This window comes from Cryptosporidium ryanae, assembly GCF_009792415.1.
Source record: "Cryptosporidium ryanae isolate 45019 chromosome Unknown contig_9, whole genome shotgun sequence".
Lineage (NCBI taxonomy): Eukaryota > Apicomplexa > Conoidasida > Eucoccidiorida > Cryptosporidiidae > Cryptosporidium > Cryptosporidium ryanae.
Genome location: NW_027125502.1, coordinates 36,398 through 63,367, shown reverse-complemented (window position 1 = coordinate 63,367; position 26,970 = coordinate 36,398). Strand labels below are relative to the sequence as shown.

At 35.3% G+C, this 26,970-nt stretch overlaps 13 protein-coding genes across 13 annotated transcripts; 8 read left to right on the top strand and 5 right to left on the bottom strand.

Annotated features, from left to right (window-relative positions):
* Window positions 1-49: 49 nt before the first annotated feature.
* FG386_003606 (Sm protein F) lies at window positions 50-334 on the bottom strand (the record flags this gene model as incomplete). Its single annotated transcript, XM_067343040.1, has 1 exon — window positions 50-334. The coding sequence occupies one exon, from the start codon at window positions 332-334 to the stop codon at window positions 50-52; it is 285 nt and encodes a 94-aa protein (XP_067198648.1).
* Window positions 335-1,476: 1,142 nt separating this feature from the next.
* On the top strand, window positions 1,477-2,397 carry FG386_003605 (uncharacterized protein; the record flags this gene model as incomplete). The annotated part of the gene is made up of 1 exon (XM_067343039.1): window positions 1,477-2,397. The coding sequence occupies one exon, from the start codon at window positions 1,477-1,479 to the stop codon at window positions 2,395-2,397; it is 921 nt and encodes a 306-aa protein (XP_067198647.1).
* A 296-nt stretch (window positions 2,398-2,693) lies between these two features.
* Window positions 2,694-3,260, top strand: FG386_003604 (uncharacterized protein; the record flags this gene model as incomplete). The annotated part of the gene is made up of 1 exon (XM_067343038.1): window positions 2,694-3,260. The coding sequence occupies one exon, from the start codon at window positions 2,694-2,696 to the stop codon at window positions 3,258-3,260; it is 567 nt and encodes a 188-aa protein (XP_067198646.1).
* Window positions 3,261-3,417: 157 nt separating this feature from the next.
* FG386_003603 (uncharacterized protein) lies at window positions 3,418-5,379 on the bottom strand (the record flags this gene model as incomplete). The annotated part of the gene is made up of 1 exon (XM_067343037.1): window positions 3,418-5,379. The coding sequence occupies one exon, from the start codon at window positions 5,377-5,379 to the stop codon at window positions 3,418-3,420; it is 1,962 nt and encodes a 653-aa protein (XP_067198645.1).
* A 557-nt stretch (window positions 5,380-5,936) lies between these two features.
* Window positions 5,937-8,468, bottom strand: FG386_003602 (Bub1p related protein kinase; the record flags this gene model as incomplete). Its single annotated transcript, XM_067343036.1, has 1 exon — window positions 5,937-8,468. The coding sequence occupies one exon, from the start codon at window positions 8,466-8,468 to the stop codon at window positions 5,937-5,939; it is 2,532 nt and encodes an 843-aa protein (XP_067198644.1).
* Window positions 8,469-8,758: 290 nt separating this feature from the next.
* Window positions 8,759-9,586, top strand: FG386_003601 (uncharacterized protein; the record flags this gene model as incomplete). Its single annotated transcript, XM_067343035.1, has 3 exons — window positions 8,759-8,844; window positions 8,904-8,954; window positions 9,031-9,586. The coding sequence occupies 3 exons, from the start codon at window positions 8,759-8,761 to the stop codon at window positions 9,584-9,586; spliced, it is 693 nt and encodes a 230-aa protein (XP_067198643.1).
* A 75-nt stretch (window positions 9,587-9,661) lies between these two features.
* FG386_003600 (gamma tubulin) lies at window positions 9,662-11,155 on the bottom strand (the record flags this gene model as incomplete). Its single annotated transcript, XM_067343034.1, has 1 exon — window positions 9,662-11,155. The coding sequence occupies one exon, from the start codon at window positions 11,153-11,155 to the stop codon at window positions 9,662-9,664; it is 1,494 nt and encodes a 497-aa protein (XP_067198642.1).
* A 749-nt stretch (window positions 11,156-11,904) lies between these two features.
* On the top strand, window positions 11,905-13,386 carry FG386_003599 (nuclear pore associated protein(NLP4) with N-terminal ubiquitin domain; the record flags this gene model as incomplete). Its single annotated transcript, XM_067343033.1, has 1 exon — window positions 11,905-13,386. The coding sequence occupies one exon, from the start codon at window positions 11,905-11,907 to the stop codon at window positions 13,384-13,386; it is 1,482 nt and encodes a 493-aa protein (XP_067198641.1).
* Window positions 13,387-14,228: 842 nt separating this feature from the next.
* Window positions 14,229-15,779, top strand: FG386_003598 (uncharacterized protein; the record flags this gene model as incomplete). The annotated part of the gene is made up of 1 exon (XM_067343032.1): window positions 14,229-15,779. One exon carries the CDS (start codon window positions 14,229-14,231, stop codon window positions 15,777-15,779), a length of 1,551 nt encoding a protein of 516 aa, XP_067198640.1.
* Window positions 15,780-16,881: 1,102 nt separating this feature from the next.
* On the top strand, window positions 16,882-18,648 carry FG386_003596 (uncharacterized protein; the record flags this gene model as incomplete). The annotated part of the gene is made up of 1 exon (XM_067343030.1): window positions 16,882-18,648. One exon carries the CDS (start codon window positions 16,882-16,884, stop codon window positions 18,646-18,648), a length of 1,767 nt encoding a protein of 588 aa, XP_067198638.1.
* Window positions 18,649-19,146: 498 nt separating this feature from the next.
* FG386_003595 (CDC68 like aminopeptidase family chromatinic protein) lies at window positions 19,147-22,470 on the top strand (the record flags this gene model as incomplete). Its single annotated transcript, XM_067343029.1, has 1 exon — window positions 19,147-22,470. The coding sequence occupies one exon, from the start codon at window positions 19,147-19,149 to the stop codon at window positions 22,468-22,470; it is 3,324 nt and encodes a 1,107-aa protein (XP_067198637.1).
* A 73-nt stretch (window positions 22,471-22,543) lies between these two features.
* Window positions 22,544-23,129, bottom strand: FG386_003594 (uncharacterized protein; the record flags this gene model as incomplete). The annotated part of the gene is made up of 2 exons (XM_067343028.1): window positions 22,544-22,984; window positions 23,064-23,129. 2 exons carry the CDS (start codon window positions 23,127-23,129, stop codon window positions 22,544-22,546), a joined length of 507 nt encoding a protein of 168 aa, XP_067198636.1.
* A 985-nt stretch (window positions 23,130-24,114) lies between these two features.
* On the top strand, window positions 24,115-26,934 carry FG386_003593 (coatomer SEC21 gamma subunit like (beta adaptin); the record flags this gene model as incomplete). The annotated part of the gene is made up of 1 exon (XM_067343027.1): window positions 24,115-26,934. One exon carries the CDS (start codon window positions 24,115-24,117, stop codon window positions 26,932-26,934), a length of 2,820 nt encoding a protein of 939 aa, XP_067198635.1.
* Between the last annotated feature and the right edge of the window lie 36 nt (window positions 26,935-26,970).

Genomic DNA, 26,970 nt, shown 5'->3' with positions numbered 1-26,970 from the left:
AAATCTGACCAGTGTCTAATATGTTCAAAATGCTTGCGGCAAGACTAATCTAATTATTTAAAGCAGATATATACAATACATTGTTACCCCTAATAAAAGTATCTCCGAGATTCACTACAAATGAGCCATTCACGTATTCCTCTGTATTCTCCATGGCAATGTTCATTCTATCATCTAGGCAAGCCAAAAGACCCTTATAGTCAACACCACTATTTAGTCTTACAATAACCTGATTCCCAATTACTTTCCTCAAGAAGTCGCTTGGACTCTTTTTGACAGCCTTGGTCACGTTCTTATTGTTCATTTCAGAGTTTAATTCTTGAACCTCGGTCATCTGCTGTATATATTACTCGCTTGTTCTGTACTTGAGTATAAAGTATACATAAATTTGTGCTGTTTTATTTTATTTTCCCTCGCAATAACTTTTGTGCTTTTTAATTTTAATTGCTAATAGTTAAAAAGAAATACTAGCGCCAAACAATAGGTATATATGCAGGGAAAGAGTCAGAATAAAATGATTGTGCATCTTAAGCTTATTTTACAGTTTTATATAGTAAATATCTAACACAGCACTGTCTAGAGCGACTGGAGTAAATAATGAACTGGTGTTTTATGGAGGTAAGATATGCAATTAGAAGGTTTTGTGAATTGCTAAAAAAAAAAAAAGCAAAAAAAGTTCATCCATCACTTATTTGAATATTAAATAAATATCAATATTTTAATAGGAATAATTCGATTTCCAGAAATTCAATACGAAATTCCACGGAATAAAGTTAGACCTACGAAGGTGTTTGTTATAAGAAAAGGGAAAAGACGATGTGGGCGTGATTCGAACACGCGCGTGCAGAACACAATGGCTTAGCAGGCCACCACCTTAACCACTCGGTCACCACACCTTCCGGGAACACACACTCTGTCCAAGTATCCTTTAACTATTAGTTAAATGATGCGGTAAATAATTTAGTTGAGACATGAATGTACCGAAGGACATTGTTTACTACTCGAATTTTTCAAATAATTGACAGTTTCCAATAAATTTAGGAAGTGCGTTGGGTGGGGGGGGGGAGAGAAAACAAAAAAAAAGGGTAATAGTCCCATGCTATTATGATAACTATGCAATGTTAGAAGGCAATCAAGATAGATATTTTAGTGTATCATTGTCAATTTTTGACCTCTGCACTATGTACTGACGAGATGTTCCATTTTGTCTTCTGGATATTTCTTAATTAAGTGGTGCAATAGAGATATTGGACAGTTTGAGCGCTGATTATAAGAATTTACATCAATGTATTCAGACGACGTAGGCATGTCCGACACTGAGTATTTGTGATTTTTTTTGTATACATATCTTTGTGTAACTAGTTAGTGATTAATAAAGGAGTGCACTCATTTTTTTTGGAACTAATAAGAGGTATCGAACACTTTTTTTTGTGAGTTCCACTTTCTGTAAATATTTATTTGTACATTTTAGGTTTAATGAATACGAGGTTAGGCACAACTCTGGAAACCCTGAGGAAGGTGGTGTTTGAAAGTAACAAAAGGATCCTCTTTGTCACTGGGGCAGGGTTGAGTCTCGACTCAGGGATTCCTTTGTTTAGATCTGAACTAGACGGCGGGGATGGATCGGCCGTTTGGAACTCCAAGTTGGAGGCTTGGGCGACAATAAAGAGCTTTAGAGAAAATCCTACAAAGTGGTACCTAACTTTTTGCAATCAATTTAGCTACTGGAACAGTTTCATTTATGCGAAACCAAATGAAAGCCACAAAATACTATCTAATCTTTGTATTCAGTTCCCTGATAGAATAAAGGTTATCACTCAGAACATAGATGGTTTGATGCGACTTTCAGGCTGTCCGGAGGAAAGTATAATAGAAGTTCACGGAAGAATAGACTACTTAAGATGCAGCAATAAAAGTTGTGAATATTCCTGTAGAAAGTGTATCAAGGCAAATCTGGAGAGCATTGTAGATGATAAAAAAATAAAAAAAAACTTCTATAGAGATTGGGTTTGTCCTGAGTGCAAACAACAACTTCTCCCATTGTTTCTACTGTTTGATGAGACATATAATAGTCATTCATACTACCAATGGGAAAAGGCACAAACGTGGATGAGTGAGGCAGAGATTATGATATTCATAGGAACTTCGTTCAGTGTTCTGTGTACGGACTGTTGTCTATTCTACGCATATAGGAACAAAATTCCAATTTATAACGTTAATATTCGTCCTTCCGAGATATGCTTTGAGCTAAATACCGGGGAATATGGAGATTGCCATGTGATAGAATATCCAAGTAACCTTACACATAATATAGTAAAAACCTCAACGGACTTCTTAAGTATTCTATCTAAAGGAAAGAATAGTGAAGGAGACGATCAGTCAAAAAAACAGTTGTAGTATCAGTCCCTCTTACTATAAAACTCTTTAAGGTTACTTCACTGACTATTATTTTATTTTAGGAACACAAAGTATTTTCCCGCTATCATGTTACGAGTTTACGAGGTTTGTGAAAGAGGTTATTTGAGGGGGGGCCTTCATCCCTTACATTAACAAGCTGTAATTGACAAAAGGGAATAAATAGAATTTTCCTTTTTTGGTATAGAAACGTATTAATTAAAGTTAAGGAGCAAATACAATTGAAAGTTTGTCTGACAATAAAATAGGACATTATTTTTCTAAAATAGACTATAGAAATGTCAGTAAAAGAAATGAGTGAGTGTAATTGCGTAATAAAAGGTTTCGTAGATGGGTCCTCAATATGGAAGTCAGTTGTGGCTTCTACCCTCTTCAACTTATTTATGGTTTTTTTTGGAAGAAGCTTTTTTGGATTTGTTTGCTCCGTTTTATCATTGGCGATTTTGGTCGGTGGTGTATGCGTTAAGGTTTCTCCGGATAGACTGGAATTAATCAAGACAAAAGACGTTGTCAGTTCAGAAGCGCTCCAGAAACATTGTGAAACAATATCTAACTGTATCAACAGAAAGATGGAAATTATTATAGCCTTAGTTACTTGGGAGTCTCCCTTTGTTTCATTTATGGCTTTTTTAGCTCTCGTTGGTTCATCTATCTTCCTCAGAAACATTGGCCTTTTCGTATTCTCCACAGTTGTTATTAATTCTCTCTTATTAAAGAATTACATTAATTCGTTCTACTGTTGTTTCGTTGGCCCAAAAGTTTCCCCACATTTGGATAATATTTCCAAAAAATTCAACAAGAGCTTTGAAAAGATTCCCAGAGTTGAGAACCTCAAGTCAGAATAGAAACTAAATGATCTATACAAGCAAATAATACACTAATACTGACAAGGTGACTTGTCATTACCGGTTTTGTAACTGAAAGCAGGATTTTATTAGTTTCTAGGTCTTAATTTTAAATAGTTATTTAAGGCTTGTGGTATCTCTAATAGTGATATAATTTCTAATTCACATTTTCCGAAACTATTTCTCTAGCCTTGTTGTATATTTGCCTCCTAAAATTGCTTAATGTTTGTTCTTGGTTATTTGACTTTATATTCTGCGTCTCCTCGGGGGCACTTTTGAAGTTTTGGCTTACTTCTTTAGCCACAACAACGTTTAGGGAGCTAGACAGCTTTTCTATCTTTTCTTCTAAAGAATCTACTCTGTGTATTGCTACAATTTTTAGTACATGAGCCACATTTTCAAGTTCTTTTTGTCTCGAATATAGTCTTTTAACTTCTAGGGTCAATTCTTCTATTTTTTTTTCTAGAATAGTCTGCCTCTCGATTTGCTCAGTTTGTTTATGTGTGGTTTGGACTTGGGATAAACCCGGGTAGGCAGTTATCATTTGTCCCTGTATTACAGGTTGTTGCTGAGCCAAAATATATAAAGGGGAGTGGAGAGAAGTGTTACACCTTGAACTCCCTACAGTACAAGTGGGGTCGTCATTTAAAAGAAATGGATTATCCCCCGCTAATCGAAAACCTCGAGTAGAGTGGGCATAAATGTGATTAGCACACCCAACGCAATTTGAAGTATTGCTTGTACCTTCATTTAGTGATTGTGCTTCCAATACGGTTCCTTGACTGCACTCCTTTTCGCCATTTGAATAATCCTCGTTATTTTCTATATTTGTGAGCAGACTTTTGACATGACCTTCTTCATGAGCATTCATTCCACCCTCTTTTTTCTCCTCTTCTACTTGAATGTCATTTTCTTGATAACACTTTTCACCCATGCCATCGTCATTGGTTAAGTCACATGTAACAGATTCTTTATGGTCATTAAATTTCAAATTTGGAGGCGGAGAAACATGCCTTACAATTATTTCATCAGTAGCATTCTTAAAAAAGTCTTCGTTCAAAGTTCTTCTTTGCCTGCTCGTCTTCGAAAAGTTCAGATCGTTCTGTTGCTCCTTATCTTGATTTACTAATGTTGAATTGTAACAAAAGTTAACCAGGTCTTGGCTGTCTGGTATATAAGCCTCATTTGCTTCCTGAAGTCTTTTCATACAATACTGAGCAACTTCTCTTACTTTCGGAGACTTGTCTTTAGAACCCAAATTAATTGCATTCATAATCGTATCAGCATATGATTTAATACCATCAACAGGCTTTTGTAGGGGAATGTTGCTATTATGAGCAGCCAAAAGCGCCCCTGCCTGAGCAACAAAACAACAAACCATTAATTCAGTTAACAAAGAAAGTGATGCACATCTAACATTTACATTCTTACTATTTGCTGTGTGGTTTGGATGAAGCTCTTTAAGTATACCTCCAAACGTCCCACATATGTATTTCCACGTTATTGGTGGAACCAAAGTGTCATTATTTGTAAAATTTACCTCCGTCCCAATACCATACATTCTTGGAGAGCTACCAAATGGAGTTTCTTGCAAAAAAGTCCAAACCAAAACAACAATTTTTCTCAATGCATCTATCACTACTGCTCTGCAAGACTCTGCTGTGCTGGGATTCATCATTATTGGAACCAAATTGCTCATCAACTTGTTTAAATTCATTATTACCATATTCATACTTATTCCATCGATAGCAGAGCTAATAGCTGCTATTCCACTAATCTGTATTGATGGATTGCTCTCCTTTTTTGAAAATTGAATTAATGGATCCATGAAAATATTCATGACATCCGGATTTATTTGGAAAGCTTCCTCTACTAAAAAGTACTGTGATATTTGCCCAGTGGTTGACACTGCAGAATTTTGTACATGTATTTCAGAATCCTTACACCCTTGTATTAAAAAGTTAATTATGTGATTCAAATAAGGTAGAGTCAGTTCACTCCCAAACTGTTCAACAATGTATTCTACTATTTTAATACTGAATCTCCTTGCCATTGGTCTCATTTTATCAGAATCCAATAAACCACTTGAGAGCACTCCTGGAATATCAGTTGGCTCCATTTTCACAACCAGGTTCTTTAAATCTTCGAGACCTATATAAAATAAAGATCATTTTATTATTTGACGAGTTAAATACATAATTAAAGCAAAAAAAGAAAACTTACCTCTGCCAACACTATCTACATCGTTCATCTTATGTAAGCAATAATCCAGCTCAGATCGAATAGATTCGATCCTTTTTTGCTGTTGGGCTCCCAGCATTTTCGGGGACCCAACCTTTTTTTGTTAATTCTATTAAATGGAATTACTTGGAACCAAAATTGGAATGGAGGCGACTAAAGAGGAAAAACTAATTTAAATATTCCCACTTTCTTCTCTTTGTTACTTCTCATCTGTATTTTTTTCATAAGCCTTGGTAGGTTTTAAACCAACCCCACACAATGATTACATGCATTTACCGCCTGCACCCTAATACTATATGGCGGCAAGTAATGTTTTTAACTGAAAGGGCAAATTAAGTCGATAAATGGTTGTTGCGAAGAAAAAATAAACTATGTAGAAAAAAAACGTCGATACTTAATCTCTAAATTTCTACCTTATATCACAATGTTTGCTATTCATGTTCCTACAGAAGTGCTACCAATAAATTTCCGGATGTTCAGAAGTTGTTTATACAAGTCAATTTTCATTTGAGGACTGCTGTTGAAAATGCTAATGATGTCTTTTTGCACTTTCTTAAGAAAAGAATGCGTGTTTTGAGACAACTCTTCGATAGTAACGTTGAGTTGTGGACCTTCTGGGGTACTATCATACAGGCTAGTATTATTTTGCGAATTGTCATTCAGATTCATATTAACTTCTGAGGAAAGTAATATTGGACAGAAATTTATGCATGTTGACATAAAGCTGTTCCAAAATTCATAATTCCAGCTTCTTTTAATGCATGAACTCTGATTTTTAATTTTGTAATTGTACACATCAAGAGTGTGATCTTCACGTATGGAATCCTCGAATATACTTCCTGTACATTTAAGAATTTCATTTTTCCACTTTGTCAGCTCCATATACCTCCCTGTAATCAAACAGTGAACAGTAGAGGCAATCCCAAATATGTCAATGTGGTGTAACCACGGCAGATTTTCGAGCATTACTGGGGGAAGGAAGTTTTTGGCATGACAATTACCTTCAAAAAGAGTGTTCTTATAAATTTCACCAATGTCAAGACTTCTTCCAAGATCGATGATTGAAGTATGTAAAGGTAAGGAATGGCCTTCTGGCATGAGGGGATGGGAGTATTTTTCGTTTGAGTCATATTCATCTTGTTTTAATTCAAAATCCAGATTAGGATAAAGTAAGATGTTGTCTGGTTTAATATCACCATGTATGATTTTCATATCATTAAAGGCTAGAAGCACTTCAGAAAACTGGAACACCAGAAATAGAACTACTGGTTCTTCCATAGTAAGACCACTCTTCAAATAATGTTCGTTTAAAATTTTTTGTAGGCTTTTTGATCCAGGCGAAGTCGGCAGAATGGAGATACCAACTGATTTACCTACATCGTCTCTATTATCGTTGCAATTCTGTATTTGAATGCTTCCTTTAATTGTCTCTCTGTTCAAAATATTCTGGATCATCCCAGAAGTGCTTGATGAGACGATGAACAACTCGGTAATACAAAACACCGTTATTCCCTCATTGATTACTATTGGATCAGTTAATATACTTCCGTCCGAAGGAGATTCGAGGTAGTTGAATGAGTAGTTTGAACAGGTGGAGAGTCTATTTGGATTTCCTATGTTTGAAATTGTTCTTGATGAAATTGAATTCCTTTGCGAAACTAAAGAATTGTAGCTACCTCTATAACTGTTCTCGCTCACTGAAACTACTGAATTTATAGAGTTTCTACACGAATTGAAATTGCTTTGTGGAAAGTTAGTGCTAATTGAACTTCTAGCAGTTTTTTGAAAATTAGGTAAATTTTTTCCTGTAACATCACAAACTAATTTATTGTATAATAGCGAATGGTTTTTAGAATTTTCAACATTTAAATCTTCAGTATTTGAAAAGTCCTTGCATATAATATAGTCGAATTGTTTTTCTGTCGTTCTTTTCTTGTTTCTTTTATATAGAGCCATTCCACAGTAAAGTTCTCTAATGTTCAATCCGAGATCCCTGTGTTGAACCTTTACTGCACAACTAAATACTCCTGCAACCTCATTGTTTATAATTGTACAAATATCTGCAGAGAAAACACTGGCGTTAGCGCCACATCCTATAACATCCTTCAATACACACGTTCTTTTGTGGGTATCACTTATTTCCAAAGTAAAGGTGTACCCACTTTTGTAATAAGACTGAGAAAGTTTTGGAAGATCATCCCTGATTGAAACAGAACTCAAGTTTACTTGATGAAGCATATAGGGAACCGTTGAAGAGTTGAATTTGTGGTAATTCAAGAACCTTTCGTTGATGAAATTAAGCATAATAGACTCCCTAAATGAACGAGATCTCACATGATATGGATTAATTGTAACCATATCCCCTATTTTAAATAACATTTTATTCTGGTTATTGTACTCATTTTCTCTTGGATCAGAGCTTATTTTTGGGACATTAAACATTGAAATTAGAAAGTATCTTCCTTCTGACAAGGCCCTTACATTGTTATCTTCAGTCTTATCGAATTTTCCGCAACTTTCAAGTTTTTCTATTGAACAAATGGGTTTCTCATCTGTGCTCCTTTCAGTTTCGTTTATATTTATTGTTTCTATCTCCTCACAAATCTCGTTAATTTCCACATTCTTATCAAAAACAGGTTCTAAAAGGGATAATCTTCCATTTTCTAGTCTTTTTTTTGTATTAAATTCAGAAATTAAACCCAAATTAGTAACATTGTTGATAGGAAGATTTACTTCTATATTCTCCTTGTTTCCAAAAGAATTCCTGCGGGGCCCATTTTCATTGATCACCTTACACTCATAATACAATTCTTCGAATGAAAATTCATCCTGCTTCAAGAAATTTTTATGGGAACTCGGACTTTTTACTTTTAGTATATTAGTGTCAAAACTAAAAAATGACCTATAACCTCTATTCATTTGATTTACAGATATTTTATTTTTTTCGTGTTCCAATTCTCTAATCATTATATATGCATAAATAGTTTGTAGCACCCAGGATTGCTTCTTTGGTAATGAGTCTAAATCACCCAGACATGTTGTAACTTCGTTTAATTAAGCACCAAATGTGTTTCCAAAAAAGATTTATACACCACCTTCCCTTTTGTATTTCCAGAAATAGGGTTTCTCAAGCGATTTTGCCGTTCAAAAGTTACTTATTTTTTGATCTTTCAAGCCCACAAATTTGTATAAAATAATTTGATACCGCCTCGTCAGCGCGTAAATGTTGGCGGTTTAGGATATTTTAATTGTCAGTTATGAATGGTGTTTCTAATAAAAAAGCAGAACGAAAAAAAGCACCGAAAACAAGACAAAGTCTACTTACAAGCAACAACGTGAAATGGTAAGTTTATGTTTAAGTGACTAACTTTTGATTCTTGCGACAAAGTTTTGTGTTTACAGGCAGGCATTGAGTGAAGATTCTCAGAACCTTTTCTTGAGTGAATTTGACAGGTATGTGTTAACTACTGGAGAATAAATATGAGTTAGAGTTCTTTATTAATATTTATGTCATTCACTTCCACCTTAGTATTCTTCGCGAAGTTAGGTATGAAAGTGCAAACTGGTTCAGACCACTTGTTTATATTGGTTGCAATGAGGTATTGCACAATATAGATAATATATGTGGAGTGGTGATCCATCAGAGGCTATTTAATTTGGGAATCGGGAATCACATTCTAGTACTTTGTGGTATTAACGAGGTTCCTTGTGTGATTCTCTCCAAACACGAGGAGATATCAAAGTGGTATCCCAATCCCAATTTGTCCTTTTGTTTTGGTTTAAGAAAAGGCGTTGATGAAACTAGACTGGGAAAGTTGAAAACAAAGATAACAATTCAAAACTGCGAATCCTTAAGGGTTAAACTGGAAGAACTAATAAACAAAAGCAAAAGTTCATTTGAAATACCATATTTAATTCCAAGCCACAATTTCGAGGATAATACCGTCAAAGTAAAGCTTTTGCCACCACTAATTAGATCTAGAATAGTGGAACCAAAGATTGAATACCCAAAATATATGAAGAGAAAAGAAAGGAAGAAATTGAGAAAAGAAAGAAGAAAGAACGGGTTTATCCAGACATTGTAAATTTCTTGTGTGCATTCAAAGGAACACAAATATTAGCATTACCCTAATTAAAATCATTAATTATCTCGAATGTGACTAGCTCTTATAAGTATTGTAGTTGGAACTGTTCTCCTTATAATATTGGCTTGTACTGTCAGATAGGTCATCTTCAAAGTGAGAGTGAGTCCCAATAAACTCTCTTTTACTTGAGTCTTCTAAATAGCTATCACTTTGTAGGTGAGGTTCCGGGCCGTATCCAGCTAGCATGTAGTCGTCTCTCTCAGCACGTTTGTATTCCTCAATTAGCATTTCAGTAACCTCCCTGGAGTTATCAAATTCGTCCAACCCCTCCTGAAAAACAGTTTGTTTTTTGTAATTTTCCAAGAATGCTCCGCGTTTCATAAGTCTGTCGAATTGACCGACGCATCTTTGGAACAAGCCAGCAATTGCTGTATTATTCGCCATCATAAGTCCATTAACTCTGTGTTGGCTACTATACGGATTGTACTTAGATAAAGCGACCTGAATTGCAGCAGGTCCCCATTGTATGAATCTTACCATATTTCTGTCTCTTATTCTCTGTAGGCTTTTATGCACTTCTAAAGGATCAGTTTCACCTCTAATTATATTCAAAATTGAGATGTAGGTTCCCTTTCTCATATTTGTGCTGACCATAATGTTGTTAGGTTGAAGGAGTCTTCTCATTACATCTAACGTGGTTGTTTTTCTTACATTTTGCTGTATATTTTGACTTATGGAGATGGGAGTGTAAGAAGTTACTAAAAAGTGACACCTTGGAGTAGGCACCAGTGCAGAAACAAGAGAAATTAAGTTATTGTGCATATAACCAGGATATCTAAGAGTAGTAGTGGATGCTGCCATAACAGTACTAACCAAGGCATTAGTTTGAGCAAATGTTGGATTGGTTAATTTTAACCTATCAACCGCAATGCCACTCAGAGCTGTGTTGTCCAAAACTACAACGCAATCTGCATTCAAAGCAAGCCTTTTTAGGGTCAAAACCGAGTTATAAGGTTGAACAACTACATCTGAGCTTTCATTATTTAGCATTGGAAATACAGAAAAAGTTTTTATTAGCTTTCTTGGATAATGCTCATTTAATAGTTCCAGTATATAAGACCCCATACCACTTCCTGTTCCTCCTGCAATTGAGTGACAAAGGAGAAAACCTTCCATATTGTCACATCCCTCCACCTCTCTATCAATCATGTCCAATATTTCGTCATAAACCTCCTCTGCAGTATCGTAACCACAACCCCAGTTGTTTCCTGCCCCACCACCCTCTTTCCCAATGAAGAAGTTTTCTGGGTTGTACAAATTCTTGAATTCACTCGATTTTATGTGATTCAGAACTCTTGGCTCTAGGTCGAAAAGCAGGGCTCTGGGAACATAGTGGCTATCATCAGAGAGATAAAAGAATACGTCCTTTTTATCTTCAGAAAAACTCATATCTTTAACAACCGTCCCATCCACATCTAGTCCGTGTTCTGTGCAAAGTTGCTTCCAAAATTCCATTCCAATTTGGTTTCCACATTGTCCTATTTGCAAAGTAACTAATTCGCGTGGCATATTGGTTATATATATTTATAATAAATTCAAATGGTATCGCTCTTTTCAGACTCTAACTTGAAATTGTATTTTAATTACTGGGAATTATATTCCCATATATGTGCATATATTGTGTTAAAAGAACGACAAACCTTCCAGGACAAAATCCTTTGCTTTATATTCAACTTATTTGATTGCTGTCACTGTTTTTAACTAATTTAAGTTTATTAATCCGAAGAATATGCCCGAGTTAAGCCTGTCTTATTATACTATTAATGTTGGAACTTATTTTTCAGTTCCCCCACTCGTTAGTAGCTTCAAATCAGATTTAAACAGTAAAAGTGGTTATTAAATAAATGAGGGCGAAAGTACGGTATTTAGAGAGACAAGGATTCGCCTCAGTTAAATTTAAAATAAGAAACAATTCCTAGTTATTTTATACAATTGGATAAATCATGGATTATTGTTGAGTTCCGGTCCACACCCGTAAAGGGGGGTCGGTTTGGTACATATAAAGGAAGAGGGAAACAATCGATCTAAATCCTTTTCAGTTTTATTTATAATAGCAAAACATAAATATAAAATTAAAACAAAATATCCAGTGTGTGATTCTGTAATAATTATATTAATATTTGTTTCTAAGCAGAGTAAAGGTAGCCACGCACCCTGTATTAAAAGAACTTGCGAATACAAAAGAAGCCGCTTTGTTACTATATGAGTCAGTTATTAAAAGAAAGTATAAAGAAATATTTGAGTTAAAGCAAACTGTGATGAACGAAGAGTGGGTAATTAGGGTTTTTTCAGTCTCAGGAAGGTCAAGGGTAACAGTCAATTCCTCTTGTAACCTCTCAAGTTTGAAATCGAAGATTGCATCTTCTCTAAAGGTCCCGGAAGATCAACAGTTACTTAGTTTAGATTCCTTTGGAAATAATTTGCTTAAAGGGGATTCTTTGAGCATTAAACAACATGGACTTTATAATGGCTCAATAGTCTATCTTATTACTGATGCAACTCCTCAGATAACGGCAACAAAACTCCCGATGCAAATGTCTACCAAAGAATTGTCTCCAATTGTTAGCAGAAGCGGAACTAAAATGGAACTTAGTGAAGAAGATAAACAACTCTCTTCCTCTTCTTCATTTAGCGGTAATCAGGTTGAGAAGAGTGCTGCACCGAAGTTCAAGTCGTTTGATTTTTTTATAAGTGAAAGAAATTATGTTACGGATGATTTGCCTCTCAAACAGTCCTATAAATCAACATTCATTGAAAAGGGAAAAATGAACAAGATCCCTCCATCTGTGACTCTTAAACATCAACAATATCGTTATGTTGATCATCTTGAGATGATGAATCTCACGGAAGCAATGAAATTCGTTGACTACTGTAAATCAACTCTAGGAATGTTGAAAAAGAGAATTGGATGGATGTACGGATACTATAGAGAGGATAGCAGCTATCCAATGGGTGTTAGAGCAGTTATGGAAGCAATTTATGAGCCACCACAGGATGAGAGCTTTGATTCTGAGGGGTCTATCGTTTTGAAGAATGATTTATTTAAGTCTTCTGTGGATGCCATTGCCAATTCCCTCGGATTAGAGTGCCTCGGACTTGTTTTTACACATAATGAAAGAGAAGAACTTCTGACTTCACAGGAGATCATTACACTTGGGAAACTACAACTGGATTCCATAAAAAATACGCACTATACGCAGTATCCAATAAACACCTTTGTTACTTGTACTATTGCCCCTTGTAAAAGCATTCAGGGAGGTGATCCCGTTCCTAACGCATTTTCCATTTCAGATCTCGGTTTAGCTTTTCTTAGAGACGGGATTATTGACGAAAATAGAGTAGAAGACAAATTGCACATTCAAGTCAGGGATGGTGGAAAGGGGGAACTCCTCCCCCAAATTTTAGAAAACGGCAAGTCTACAAAAAAATTTGATCTTCATTGGCTTATCGTCAGAGTAAATGAATCTGCACCTATACAACCAAAGCCCTTCTTTTCCTCGACCCAATTTCCAAGGGAAAATAGATTGGTACCACAAAAACCGAGTGACGTTTCCAAATTTATTAAAGATAGACTGGCTTCTTGCCCTCCCACATCACACAATCTTTTGAACGACTTTCATCTTCTTCTTTATATTGCTAAGATATTTGACGAGGCAACAACTATAAGTATTTGCAATTGCATAATAAACAAAGTACCTATAGATCAACATTTACTAGAGATTCTCATGTCTCTAAGTTGAAGTCGTTTAATGACTGGCAGGATACTTTAAAAAAGAACTTTGGGGCGAATCGAACCCCAATGTTAATGCTAATATTTACTTTGGCGCATTGCGTGCAAGTTATTTAGTTATTAGACACTATTTTATACGAGCTAAGATAATAATATATCTCGCTTTGCTCCTTGTCTGTCACACATCCAACTAGAATCAGACGTGATACCTGGTTCTACACGATTAGAATAAATAAATAAAGGATCTTAATAAACGTTATTTTTTATTTCCTGCTCCAAGGTATTACACATACTAGCCGGTCACCAAAGTACATGCAAATCTAAAAATAAAGGCGGGAACTTCGTGCTATTGTAATAAATTCGGGCTTAATCTGAAGCAGAAAAGGGAAGAAACTAGAAAGAGAGTAAAGAAAATTATAAGGGGAAGAATAGTAGGTTAAGCATAAAAATTAATAAATTTTTACATTTATTTAGAAAAGACTAAATCCAGGAAAAGAACGGGCAACACAATTAATTTCCTGTATACTAGTTTTAGCATGCGTATAACTACTTTATGTCTTCAAAATAATTAAATATCGAAAAGGTAAATAAAAGGTTGATTTGCTATTTTACGTTCACAAGTAACTAAAGTCATCAACTTTTATTTGCATTTGAATTTAAATAGGCTTTTTATAAAATAGAAAGCGATATTTCAATAAATATATATAATTAATTTGTATTTTTATTCATACTTTCATCCAAAGATCAAAAGAAGAGTTAAGGGTTTTTGCTATTCAATTTTATATAAGTTCAGAGCTTTGAAAAAAAGACAAAATTGATGTTTTTAGGTTAGTAAATGCAACATAAAGTTAAATGTTGGGACTAAAAAGTTTAATTTATCATATTTTATTGATAAATTTGTTGTCATCATGCTTGGAAATAACCGTATATGGAGTGCCAATAGCCTCAGAGGCTAAAGTTGATGGCGAATCTCCGATAATTGCAGATACAGGTTCTGTGGATTGCCCAAACAATCCCTGTAATTGTTGCTCAGACAAACTATTGGCAATGGCGGAGCAATACTCGAATAATAATGGCAACAGTACCGAGTGCAAGGATTTCTTGAAAAACCTTTTCTGCACTTTGGCTTGTAACGAAGAGTCATCTGACATTGGATCCGTTTCTGGGTTAATAATGGTAATATCTGTTTGTGAGCATGGTTGTGCTGAAATTTTATCAAAGTGTCCAAATCTAGTTCATTCAAATAATTCCCAATCCGCTTCAGGTGAACAAACTCCACCTGCTTCTCAAGCAGACTCTGGAAAGGAAGGCACTTCTCAACATAAAATAAGTGCAGGACTTACATCAAAATACAACAAGTTAGCAATAGGAGCAATGGGATTTTCCTCTTCTCTTGTAAATGACGACAAATCTGATTGCTCTGTCATTAATGCTCCTGAAATGCAAACCTCAAAGAGCAATCCATATTCTTTGGCATTCATTTATGCAAGTAGCGACTCAAAAGTTTGCTTAAAGTCTTCCGGAGGATTCCAAATGTTAAGCAACGATGTAGAGGTTCACAAGGTCACAACTGAAGGATCTGTCCGAGATTTAGGCGCAGCCGCTGCCTCAAATCCGATTTTGGCTTCTGATTCCGGTTCTGATGCAAGTAAAGAAACAAACGCTAACACAGTAGAAAGTGGAACTTCATTAGAAACTGACGAATCAAAGTGCGGCTTCTGCTTCTCAAAATGCTGTTGTTGGCCAGTTTGGAGTGGAGCTTTTATTTCTTTCGCGGCTTATTTAGTCATGGCATTCCTTGCCATTTACTGGCAATCTGCCTTATTTTCCTTGGGATTGAAATCAACACATTTCTGGAAAGGAGGAGGATACTGGCTTCTCGGAAGCGCAATTCTCGGAATATTTGTTGGTATGATTGTAGGTGGGCTTGTTTCAAACTGTTTTGCGGGTGCTCTTGGTTTGGGCGGATCCTTAACGAATCTTTTCATGTGTGTATTGCTGGTTGGAAGATTAGGAGCAGCATTAGGTGGGTTAGGTGGTCTTGGAGCAGGTGCTACAATTGGATTAATGGCCCATTCTGGAACAATATCATGGTCAGTTGGTCTGGTTCTTGGACTTCTCCTTGGTCTTGTCGTTGGGTTCTCACCGATTGCAAGGTCTCTTAAAATGAATGACAGGTATATTAGAAGGGGAATAAGACAAAGAGAAATGAGAAGAAGAAGCCGTTTGTCAGAAAGTGGGCATTCAGAAGTTTCTGAAGCCTCTGGCACTGACCGTGCCAAGAGAGGATCCACTCGTGGAAACTCTTCATCTGATTCAAGAGGGCATCACAATTCTGGAAATAGGGCAGAATCAAATGCTACCTCAAGCAGTTCTGCTAATAATGCTAATAGAATTTCGTGAAAATAAAATGTATACTAAAGAAAGTTATATATATACAAATAAGAAATGCATGTTTACATGCACATCACATATTTTCACCATTTCTGAAATTTACACGTAAATAAAGACTATTTGGATTATTGTACAGACTTGAAATTTGATTCAAGTATTTAATCTTAACATCACTAATGGAAAAACTGAATCTTTCACTTTTTTCATTTGTTTTTATATATTACTACTTTACTGCTATCTTTACTTCGGTTCAGAAAACATATTAGTATATAACGTGACATCTTTACACTCGTAACCATTACCTCTATTTTGTGTATATTACCACACGCTTAAAACTTTCATTTTTTAGTGTCTACCCACTTTTCAAAAGAGAAATAGGCTATAAACTTTTTATTTAGAGATGTTTAACTCATAATTTTGTTGCTTAGGAGCTAAAGTCAAACCTTATCTAGAATCTGATTCTTTTCTTTTGCGGATATTAAATATCACCAAAACCAGTTAACACATATCATTGCTGTTTCAATATTGTCATGGCTACCCTGTCGTACCGACACTAACCTGTTCTGGCGCTATACTTTCTATCAGTCCGATGTAGTTGTTAACTCTAGCATACCTACTATTTCAAATCGGGTGATTAAATATGCTTATACATGAAAGTTGTCCAATACATAAAGGTGCACTGTTTTCTGTGTACTCGTGTTAACATCATTTTTTCAAAAGGAAATTCGAAATAGTCGTAACTGCAACTCAAAAAATAATGTAAAGCAGGATACATGATCTAAAAATAATGTTCCCGCCAACTCAGGGGTTAAGTGACAAAGATAAGAAATATGTGAATATAAACAATTATATATATTAAAACATAAATATTGAGGCGACTCAACATTATTTTTTATGTTAGTGCAAAATTATTACTTGGATAAAACAGCTTTATCTGTTTAGTTCAATACCTTTTTTTCGCTGCTTTATGATGAATATGGACAAGTTGTAGACACGTACATGTAAATATTGTGAAATTGCAACTAACATTTAAAAAGAGAAAAAACAGCAAAAAAACGCAAAGAAGGAAAGCAAACAAAAAAGAGATATTTGGAATATATTAAGTTTAGAGATGCATCCATTGAATGGAAATCCACAACAATGGGGAACAAATCAAAACCCAGCTGTGGGTGGGATTCCGATGAAACCAAATACAAATATTCAAGGATTCCAAAATATGATACCCAGAATTGCCGCATATAGCACGCCACATTCCCCACAAAATTCGGCTAACTTGGTTCAGAGTGTTGGTCCACCTCCTCCCTTTCCAAGACAGGTTTCAGTTCCAGTCCTCGGGATGAATACTGCTCAAAATGTGAACCACTTGACTCCTGCTCAAGAATACATTATATCAAACTTTACGAATAAAAGTGCTGGATTTGGTGTTAGCTGTGGAAAACAGGGACAAGGGGTGCAGGGGATGCATGGAGTCCAGGGACAGCAAATATTGGGGCCACAACAGAATCCAAATCAACAAGGGATTTCAATCCCGGGATCGAACATTGATTCTCCGGAAAGAGATCAGAATAGACCTGGATTCGGTTCAAAGTTGATAAACTCTTTTATACCTTGGATAGGAACGTGTGGCACGCAGCCACAAGGACAGAGCTTAAATAACCAAGGTAATAAAGTACGTACAGGAGCCGTTCCTAGTCCATCACTTTCTTTTTGCAGTCCAGATGTAGGAGCAATGACCCCTGAATTTCCGGGTTCACACGACTCAAACTACAGTTTTTCAAATAAAGTTAGAGAGAATTCTAGGTACTTTGGAGACACTACGGGAAATGAAAATAGCAGTGAATTAGAGAAGGAAAATAAAGAACTCAGAAAGAATCTTTTTGAACTTGGAGAAGCAGTACACGAATACATCTCTAAAATGAATGACCCCAATAGCGAATCGCAGCTAATTGCAGCTTTGACAAAGCAACTTTGCACGGTACATCAAAAAATAGGAGATGTAAAATACTCATCTTTTTCCGGTAAAGAAAGGATACTTTTGGACACTGGTACAGAATTTGTGAACAACATTGTTAATTCAGTAAACTCGATTTTTGGAAGAATTGAGCTTCTTGCAACAGCATACGGCACTGACAAGTCCGCATTAATGTTTATAAATGAAATTCAAAAGTCCCTTTTTGAAATAGGAAATCAACTTGAAAAGTTTGATTTAGCATACAAAACTAAATGTTCTGAATTTGAATCTGCTAGAAGCATTGCAAATGTGGTAGAGGAGGACAATAAGCATTTGTCCGAGAGACTGAAAGAATCAAATGAACAAATTAAAATGCTCAGAGAAAGAATTATTGTTCTTTCTACAAATGTTGAAGATAACAATTCAATTCAGGCTCAAACTTCATCTCCGATTTACAAAAAGCTCGAGAGGGAGAAACAAGAATTAGAAAAAAGGGTTTTGGAATTTGAAAGACAATTACAAGAAACAAAAAAGTCATTAGAGATCTCTGAAAACAGGTACAATGGTTTACTACATGAGGAGTCAATAAAGGCTCAATGGCCTAAACCTGAGCTAACTAAAGGCAGAAGTCACGAGGATTTGGTTGAGATGCTCAAAACCATAGACCCAGACAGTAAGACACTACAGTCAATAGCGGAGAATCTAGTGAAAAAAGATCAGAATTTATCTCCTCCACAACCGACCCTAAAGGACAGGGTTATAAACCTGCAAATAAACAATAATGAATTAGAACAGCTGGAAAATGACAAGAATATAGGAGAACTGCACAAAGACACTATCAGAATGCAACTAGAACAATTCCAGAAACTACATTTGTTGAACGAAAATGTAAATAAAAATTCCACTAGAGTTAAATTTGCCAAATAGACGAAAACTGTACAAGAAACAATCTTTTACTTTTATAAAGTGTAATAGTCTACCCTTTTTTTGATTATATTAGCCCGAATAGAGTTGTAATTATAATAAGTTTGTCTATGAAATGTATCTTTTATACTTTGAGTTTGATACAAAATATAAATCCAATGTCGGTATCTTAAGTAAAATTCAAAAAAAGAATTACATGCAGTTTTTGGGTACCTTTTTTAATTACAAATTTCCAAGTTGAAAATGGCATAAATAGTAAGTGACATTTAAAATTCCATTTTAACTCTACTCTCTGTTTATAATTATATAAACCACTGGAAAACATCAATTTGCTCTGTCTGTTAGCAACTTACATTTATGTTTGCCGTTTAAATAAAAAAAAGCCGCTATGTATATTTAAATTAGTGGGGAATAAAGGTAGAAAAAAATAAGGCGAGAGAGACCGGAAAGTAAAATAAGGTAAAGATTAGCAATAAGATTTTTCCAGGGAATTAATAAATTATGGGAAAGGACCAGGTCCAGCTAGATGTAGAATCTTTTGGGAGAAGACTCCAATTTCTTTACTCGATATGGCTGGAAGAGAATTCAGAGTACGACAACAAAGTGGTATTTAAGAGTTTGAGAGATGTGGACTTGATATATATTTTGTGCGGAAAAGGGTCATCTAGAGAAGACGGTGTTATATATAAGAGCATGACTCTTCACTATTGGCTTTTTGGATTTGAGTTTTCAGACACTCTAATTCTTTTGACACGAAAAAAGCATATGGTGATTATAACAAGTCAAAAAAAGGTTACTATTCTTCAACAACTTGTTGATTGGATGTCAAAAAACAATTCAAACATTAAGTTAACGTTAATTGAGAGGAATGGAAACTTTAAAGAAACAGTTGACACGAACAAAGGTTTCTTGAGCAATTTATTGGAAGGTGTTTCATTAATGGGGCTAGTGGAGAAATCGGGTAAACAAGATGGACAATTCGCATCTCAGTGTGAGGAGTACTTCTCAAGCGAATCTTCTTCAGTTAAATTTGGATCATTGATGATAGATGGTGCAATAGACTATGTTTTATGTTATAAGGACGAGGTTGAACTTGAACTCTGCAAAAAGGCCTCAATCCTCTCGATTCAGATGTTAAAGGGTGTTTTATTGCAAAGAATAGAGACTATCTTAGACAAGGAGTTAAAGGAAACTCATAAAAGCATTGGAAAAAGAGCGGAAGATGCCCTAGACGATAAATCTATGCACAAATTATGGGAAACAAAGTTCAACTTGGATCCAGAGGATATTGATCTTGTATACTCGCTTGTACAGAGTGGGTCAAACTTTGAACTAAAAGCTGTTGAAAATTCCGCTGAGAACTTGTGTCTAAATTCAGGTTGTATTATACTGAGTATTGGATCTAAATATAGGGAATACTGTGCCAATATTACCAGAACATACTTCTTGAATTCTACAGAGGAACAAAAGGAAGTGTACAGATACTGTATAGAGTTAATGGATACCTTGATTTCAATGTTAAAGGAAGGAACTTCTTTTCTTGACTTGTACACAAATATTTATCAGAAAATAGTTAAAGACAAGGGAGAAAATCTGGCTCAAAAATTTGTTAGGATTATGGGTCATTGTATTGGAATAGAATTTAGGGATTCTTCTTCGATAATAAGTTCGAAATCCTCTCCGAACATTTTTCTTCAAAAAGGAATGACTTTAAATTTATCTATAGGCTTTAACAATTTAGAATGCAAAGGTAAAAAATACGCAATTTGGATATGTGACACGGTTTATTTGTCTCCGGAAGGTAAGGTAGAGGTACTTACTCAGGGGTGCAGTAAAAAGCTGGAGCACGTTTCATATGAATTAGATGACGAAAACGAAGAGACTCAAAAAGGAGTTGAAAAGAAGACGACTAAGGCAGAAAAGAAATCAATGGAAAAGGAACCAATCAAGGCAGAGAGTGAGGGCGACTATAGCAGCGAAGACGAGAGTGGGGACTACGACAGTGAGGATGACGAAGTGAGAAGCAAAAGTTCCGTCAAGAAGGAAGTAAAAAGGTCAAAGGAAGATCTGATTATCGAGGATAGACTGAGGAGAACAACTCGAAGAGTAAACAACTCGGAGCACTCAGAAGAGATGAAACAAATCGAAAATAGACAAAAGGATTTGAGAAAGAAAAAGCTATTAGAACTACAGAAAAGATTTTGTGGGAAAAAAGAGGATAAAAAAGAACAAGGTGATGTATCTGACAGCGAGGAAGATTTCTTTAATTCAAAGAATCCAAGTTATAGTTCAACAAAAGAATATCCTAAAGATAGAGACTTTAACAGGATATACGTAGATTCAGCAAGAGAAAGCATTCTTGTTCCAATATACGGTATTTTAGTCCCATTCCACGTGAGATTATTGAAGAATGTTGTATGCACTCAGGAAGAGGGTAAAAAGGTATTTATATTACGTATTAATTTTGTTCTTCCAACAGGGATATCCTTGGAGCAGATGCCAAATACATTTTCCTCCCCAGTTTTCATAAAAGAGTTAATGCTACGTTCCGAGGATGGAAAAACATTGAATTCAGTTTTTAGAAGTATTAAGGAATTGATAAAGAGATATAAACAAAAAGGAACCTTGGAAGAGGAGACAGCTGAACAGGATTTAATTAAAAATCAAAAACCTTTAGAATTTAACAGAACTAAGCAGAGAGTAATGTTAAAGGATGTCGGAATAAGGCCGACAATTGGACAGGGAAGAAGACAGCATGGTATTTTGGAGGCGCATAACAATGGATTTAGATTTAGTTCTTCTAAAGGCGAAACTGTAGATATTTTATATTCTAGTATAAAACACGCTATATTTCAACCAGTTGAAAATGATCTATTGGTTATTTTTCATCTTCATTTAAAGCACTCTATTTGGCTAGGCAAGAAGAAGACCCAAGATGTTCAATTCTACTCAGAGGTTGGAAATCAAATTGACGATTTGGAGCAAAGAAAGGGCAGAAACGTTTACGATCCTGACGAAATTTTGGAGGAACAAAGAGAAAGGGAAACAAAAAAGAGATATAATATGGAGTACAAGAAATTCATTCATGGAATTGAGGAACTTAGTAAAGACAGCTTTGAAGCTGAAATTCCATATAGAGACCTTGGTTTCTATGGAGTTCCAGGGAGAGCAGGGGTCTCTAATGTACAGTTGTTTCCAACGGCATCTTGTCTTGTTCATTTGCTAGAATTTCCACCTTTTATTCTAAGCTTGGATGAAATTGAGGTTGTTTCGTTTGAAAGAGTAGAACAAGGCTTAAGGAACTTTGATATGATTTTTGTTCCTAAGGACTATACGAAATTGGTAAAAAGGGTTGATTCGATACCAATAGAGTACCTAGATTTAATTAAACGTTGGTTAAACGAGATGGAGATAGTTTATTATGAGGGAAGGCAGAACTTGAATTGGAATGCCGTTTTAAAGACTATTCTAGGTGATATTGACGATTTTGTTCAGAATGGTGGGTTTAACGGATTCCTTGGAGAGGAAAGCGAGGAAGGAGAGGATGGAAGTGACGATGATGACGATGACGAGGACGAGGAGTATTCAGAAGAAGACGAGGACGACGAAGATGACGACGATGATGACGACGATGAAGACCTTTCTGACTTGGAAGAAGAGAGTTCAGACGACTCATTTAAGGAACTTTCGAGTGATGAGGAAGAGGGATTAAGTTGGGATGAGTTGGAAAAGCAAGCAATTAGAGAAGACAGGAAAAGGGGAAGAGAAAACGATGAATCTGATAGAAGAAGAGGTGACGATCAGAGATCTAGAAAAAGACGTTAAAATCAATTCCCTTTTTTTAAACTAAATTGGACTAATTTATTTATTTATTGCATCGTTGACCTGTGTAACTTAGTTATTCTAAATTCCTTCTTTTACAGAAGTAGCTATTGTAATGTTGTATGTATCTCTTTGAAGAGTCTTCTAGTATTTTCTTCTCAATGCAAGTTAGTGACTTCAAAAATGCCCTTGTGTGGTCGTTATTTAGCTTTGAGTAACCTATTGAGTTTGGAGTGTGGATGCAAAGTGTAATGAGAAACAGTTTCTCCAAACGACTTCTAAATGAATCGAGCAATATGCTGAGAAAAGAGTCATCTTGGAAGATATTTGACAATATAACACTGATTTGAAAAAAATAAGGAGTGACTATATTCAAATCTATACTGTATGGGTCTGTTTTAAGCGCATCTGACATCTTTGATGATAAGAAATCGGGAGTATTTATTTCAACAAACCCTCTATGTTGCAACTCCATTGCAAGCCAAGTAGGCAATTTTAGTTTTTCCCCTGCAAAAATCTGAATTAATAATTTAAATTACGCAGAAAGTTACAACTTCAGAAGGAAAACAACTGATTATCAGTTAATATTCACCTACATCATTAACATCCTTAATTCTATTCTCACTGTTCATAAATGCACATTCCTTTTGGTTAGAAACCATCACACAGGGAAGGAGCTGGGTCATTTAAATAACAAGCAGTTAATTGGTAAACATAACTTGTAAAGAGTTGAAGAATAGAGACAACAAAAGCGATCAAAACAACATATTGGTGGTAAACATGGCCTTGCCACTTTATTTCCACCTTATTTACTCTTGCCTCTAACGCTCTATTCAGAACTTACAGTTTCGTTTACAAGCAAGTGATCAATATCCCACTCGAGGTTTGAAAAAACACGACCTCTCAAGGAGTTTCTTGTGTTAATAAACTCTGACAATCTTGCAGAGTCCCAATCCATGTCTTTCAAGTCCCTTTTACTTGATTTCTTTAAATAACCAGGTAACCAACACTAACAAATGTGGGCTTTGGCGGCAAGCACCTTTTATACTCAAAGTAACCTATTAATGAAAATAGAGAATTTCATATTAAAAGAGACGCAAGCAACAGAAGAAAATGAAATATTTCAAGAATAATATCTTTATTAAGTAATTTAAGTTTGGTTTCAAAAAGTAACTTTTTTCATAATCCACATAGGTGAAAATGAAGCGAGTGGGGAGAGGTTTTAACTAACTAGTACATGTAAAAGGCTCAGAAAGTTTGTCTTTGTGCAAACAGATATCAAATTGCTTTAAACAAAATTGAAATGATGCAAAACTAAAAATAAAAACGCGTACAAATTTTTCGTATTAAAGCAAAACTCTCCAGTTAAGGGAAAAAAGATTTTTGGCGGTAAACTGCTATTTTAATTAAATTGTGCAGGCATTATATTAGTGGTGGTAATATATCTTAATTGTTATTTACAGACTCAAGGTAGAAATCTTAAGGGAATTAGTACGAATATATAAAGAGGCAAATAAATTGAGAGATAAGGAACGCAAAAGGGATTAATGTGTAAAGAGTTTTGCTCTTCCCAATACCTCGAATAAATAAACTTTTATACTAATAGCGATATAAACTTGTTGCAAGGCGAAAAAAGAAAAAAAGGATATGGATTTAAAGAGTGATGATAAAGGAATTATAATGAACCCGTTTTCGGGGGATAAAAGTTCAATTTTACAAGAAACAAGATGCTTTAGTGAAGCACCACTGAACTCCAAAAAATGTTGCGACGTTTTAACTAAGATACTAAACATGATAAACAGTGGGGAGAAGTTAACCGATCAGGAATGGTCTGACCTTTTTTTTGGAATAACAAGATTGTTCCAATCTAATAACCAGGAACTAAGGAGACTGGTATATTTGGCAATAAAGAGTTTAAAAGTAAGCGAGAGTGAGGCTTTTGTAGTTATAAGTTCGTTAATAAAGGATATGAATAGTAACAATGATTGTTACAGAGCAAATTCCCTAAGGGTAATAAGCAAGATGGCAGACGGAACGATGATTGGACAAATAGAAAGATATTTGAAATCTGCGATAGTAGATAAAAATTCTTTTGTTGCTAGTAGTGCTTTAATTTGCGGATACAATTTGGCCTTAAGAGGTCATGCAGATATTCCAAGGAGATGGTTGAATGAAATTAGCGAGTGTATACAGGCTAGAGACGGCATGGTTCAGTACCATGCAATCATTCTTCTATTGGAATTAAGAAATAATGATCGTTTAGCAACACAAAAAATAACTGAAATGCTCTGTAAACTCCCAATAAAATCTCCTTATAGTGACTGTTTGATGTTAAGACAGGTGAAAAGTTTATTCATGTTAATGAGGAACCAGGAGTTGCCTGAAGATTTGACCTGGATCATAGATATTTTTCACACTATGCTTAGAAGCAGAAACGAAATAGTTTCATTAGAAGCGGCTATTGGTATAACAGATATTCTAAAGTATTTGCATGAACAACAAGATCATAGAGCCATCGGTTTCATAGATACTAATCAAATGACTAATTCCCTCCAGATGCTTTTGAATTCCACTACTCCAGTTGCACGATTTTCTGCCGCTAGAATATTAAATACACTGGCAGATGTGAATCCTAATATAGTATTTAAATGTCAACACGAACTTGAACCTCTACTAAACGACTCTAATAGAGTTGTCGCAACATTGGTCTTGACTATACTCCTTAAAATAGCTCAAGAAAACAATTTGGACAAATTTGTTAAACAGATACCGACATTTATAAGTGATATAAGCGACAGTGGAAAGAAAGACATTGTAAAAGCATCAAAGAACCTCATTTTAAAATATCCAAATAGACACAAAAGCATACTATCTTTCCTCTCTACCAATCTTAGAGAGGAAGGAAGTCTGGAATTTAAGTCACATGTTATAGATACCCTGTTTGAAATATCAGACGAAATTCCGAGCATATTGGAAAATATTTTGTATCACATTTGTGAAACAATTGAGGATTGTGAATATCCTGTGATAATTATAAGAATTCTTGGATTTTTGGGGAAAAATATTCCAAGGGCCACTAACCCATCTAGATATGTCAGATATATATATAACAGACTTATACTCGAAAGTTCTGCTGTTAGAGCCGCAAGTGTTGACTCCCTTGTGAGGATTGCTCTTAATTGTGAAAGCATAAGTAGAGACATAAAAACGCTTCTACAAGTTTGCTCCATAGATAATGATGATGAAGTTAGAGATAGAACTAACATCTACTCTAGAATCATTGACGAGAAATCGACGAATGCTGATTCTTCTGGGGATGACGGTTCTCAAGATACCTTCCCCTCTTTGGATGAGCTTTTTGATGAATGCATATTAGTAAAAGATTTAGATAAAATAAATGGACTGCACACATATCTCAAAGAAATTGTTCAAAGCGATCCGGACAAACTTGTTGATTTGGATAACTTGCCGCAAATTACACCTGAACATGGTTCCAACTATGATTCAACCTTTAAAATCGATCCCGACTCCCAATCTATGGAAAGTCTTTCCGGATTCGGGATTTCATCTACGGCAGGATGCGGAAGCCAGATGGGTTCTGTATTTGAAGATTCTTCTTTGGCAGCAGCAGATTTTGGTGATTTTAAAGTTAAATCTTCGATTTCAGCCATTCTTGAACGAATTTCAAGTATTGTTCCTCTAGAAAAAATTGGGAAACACTTGTTTGTGTCTACATGCATTCCACTTACAGAAAATGAGTCTGAATACTTTGTTCATGTTAGGAAGCACTTTTTCGAGGACGGAAAGTATGTTGCTCTTGAATTTCAGGTTTCAAATACTCTTAACAACGTGACATTGAAAGGGGTAAATGTTGAATTTGGTTCGAACATTGGTGGATTTTCTATATTAGGTAGTGTTCCAATACAAATACTTGAGTCTTCAAAAACGGATTTTATTATTGTATTACTTGAAAATACAACAGAAAGTCGTTTTCCAAACATATCAAGTGTTATTCCATGTAGATTGGACTATATTTACTGCGAAGAAAATGACCCAGTTGGATACAATGACGTTTTCACTATAGATCCTCTTACAATTTCGCACAGCGATTGCATTCTTCCAAACACTATGAGGCACGGTGAATTTAAAAATACATGGGGAATCCTTGAAACTAGTGGAGTTGAACATATAGCAAAGTTTTCATTCTCTTACAAAACAATCTCCGCTGCAGTGAATGGTCTTCTTTCTCTTGTAAATGCAGCTCCCTGCGAAGGATCAGAAAAGGTTCTTCCTGAAGCTACTAATCACACACTTCTTTTTTCTGGAATATACTTTTCGACAACTCCTTTTCTTTGCACTGCTATTATTGTTAACAACTTAGAACTCGGTTGTTTGGTTAAAATTGCCTGCAGATCCGCAGAAGAATCTGTTTGTCTAGATGTAATTAGCTGTTTCGAGGCTGTTTAGTGATATTTTCAGTATGAAATTACTAGTTAAACGATA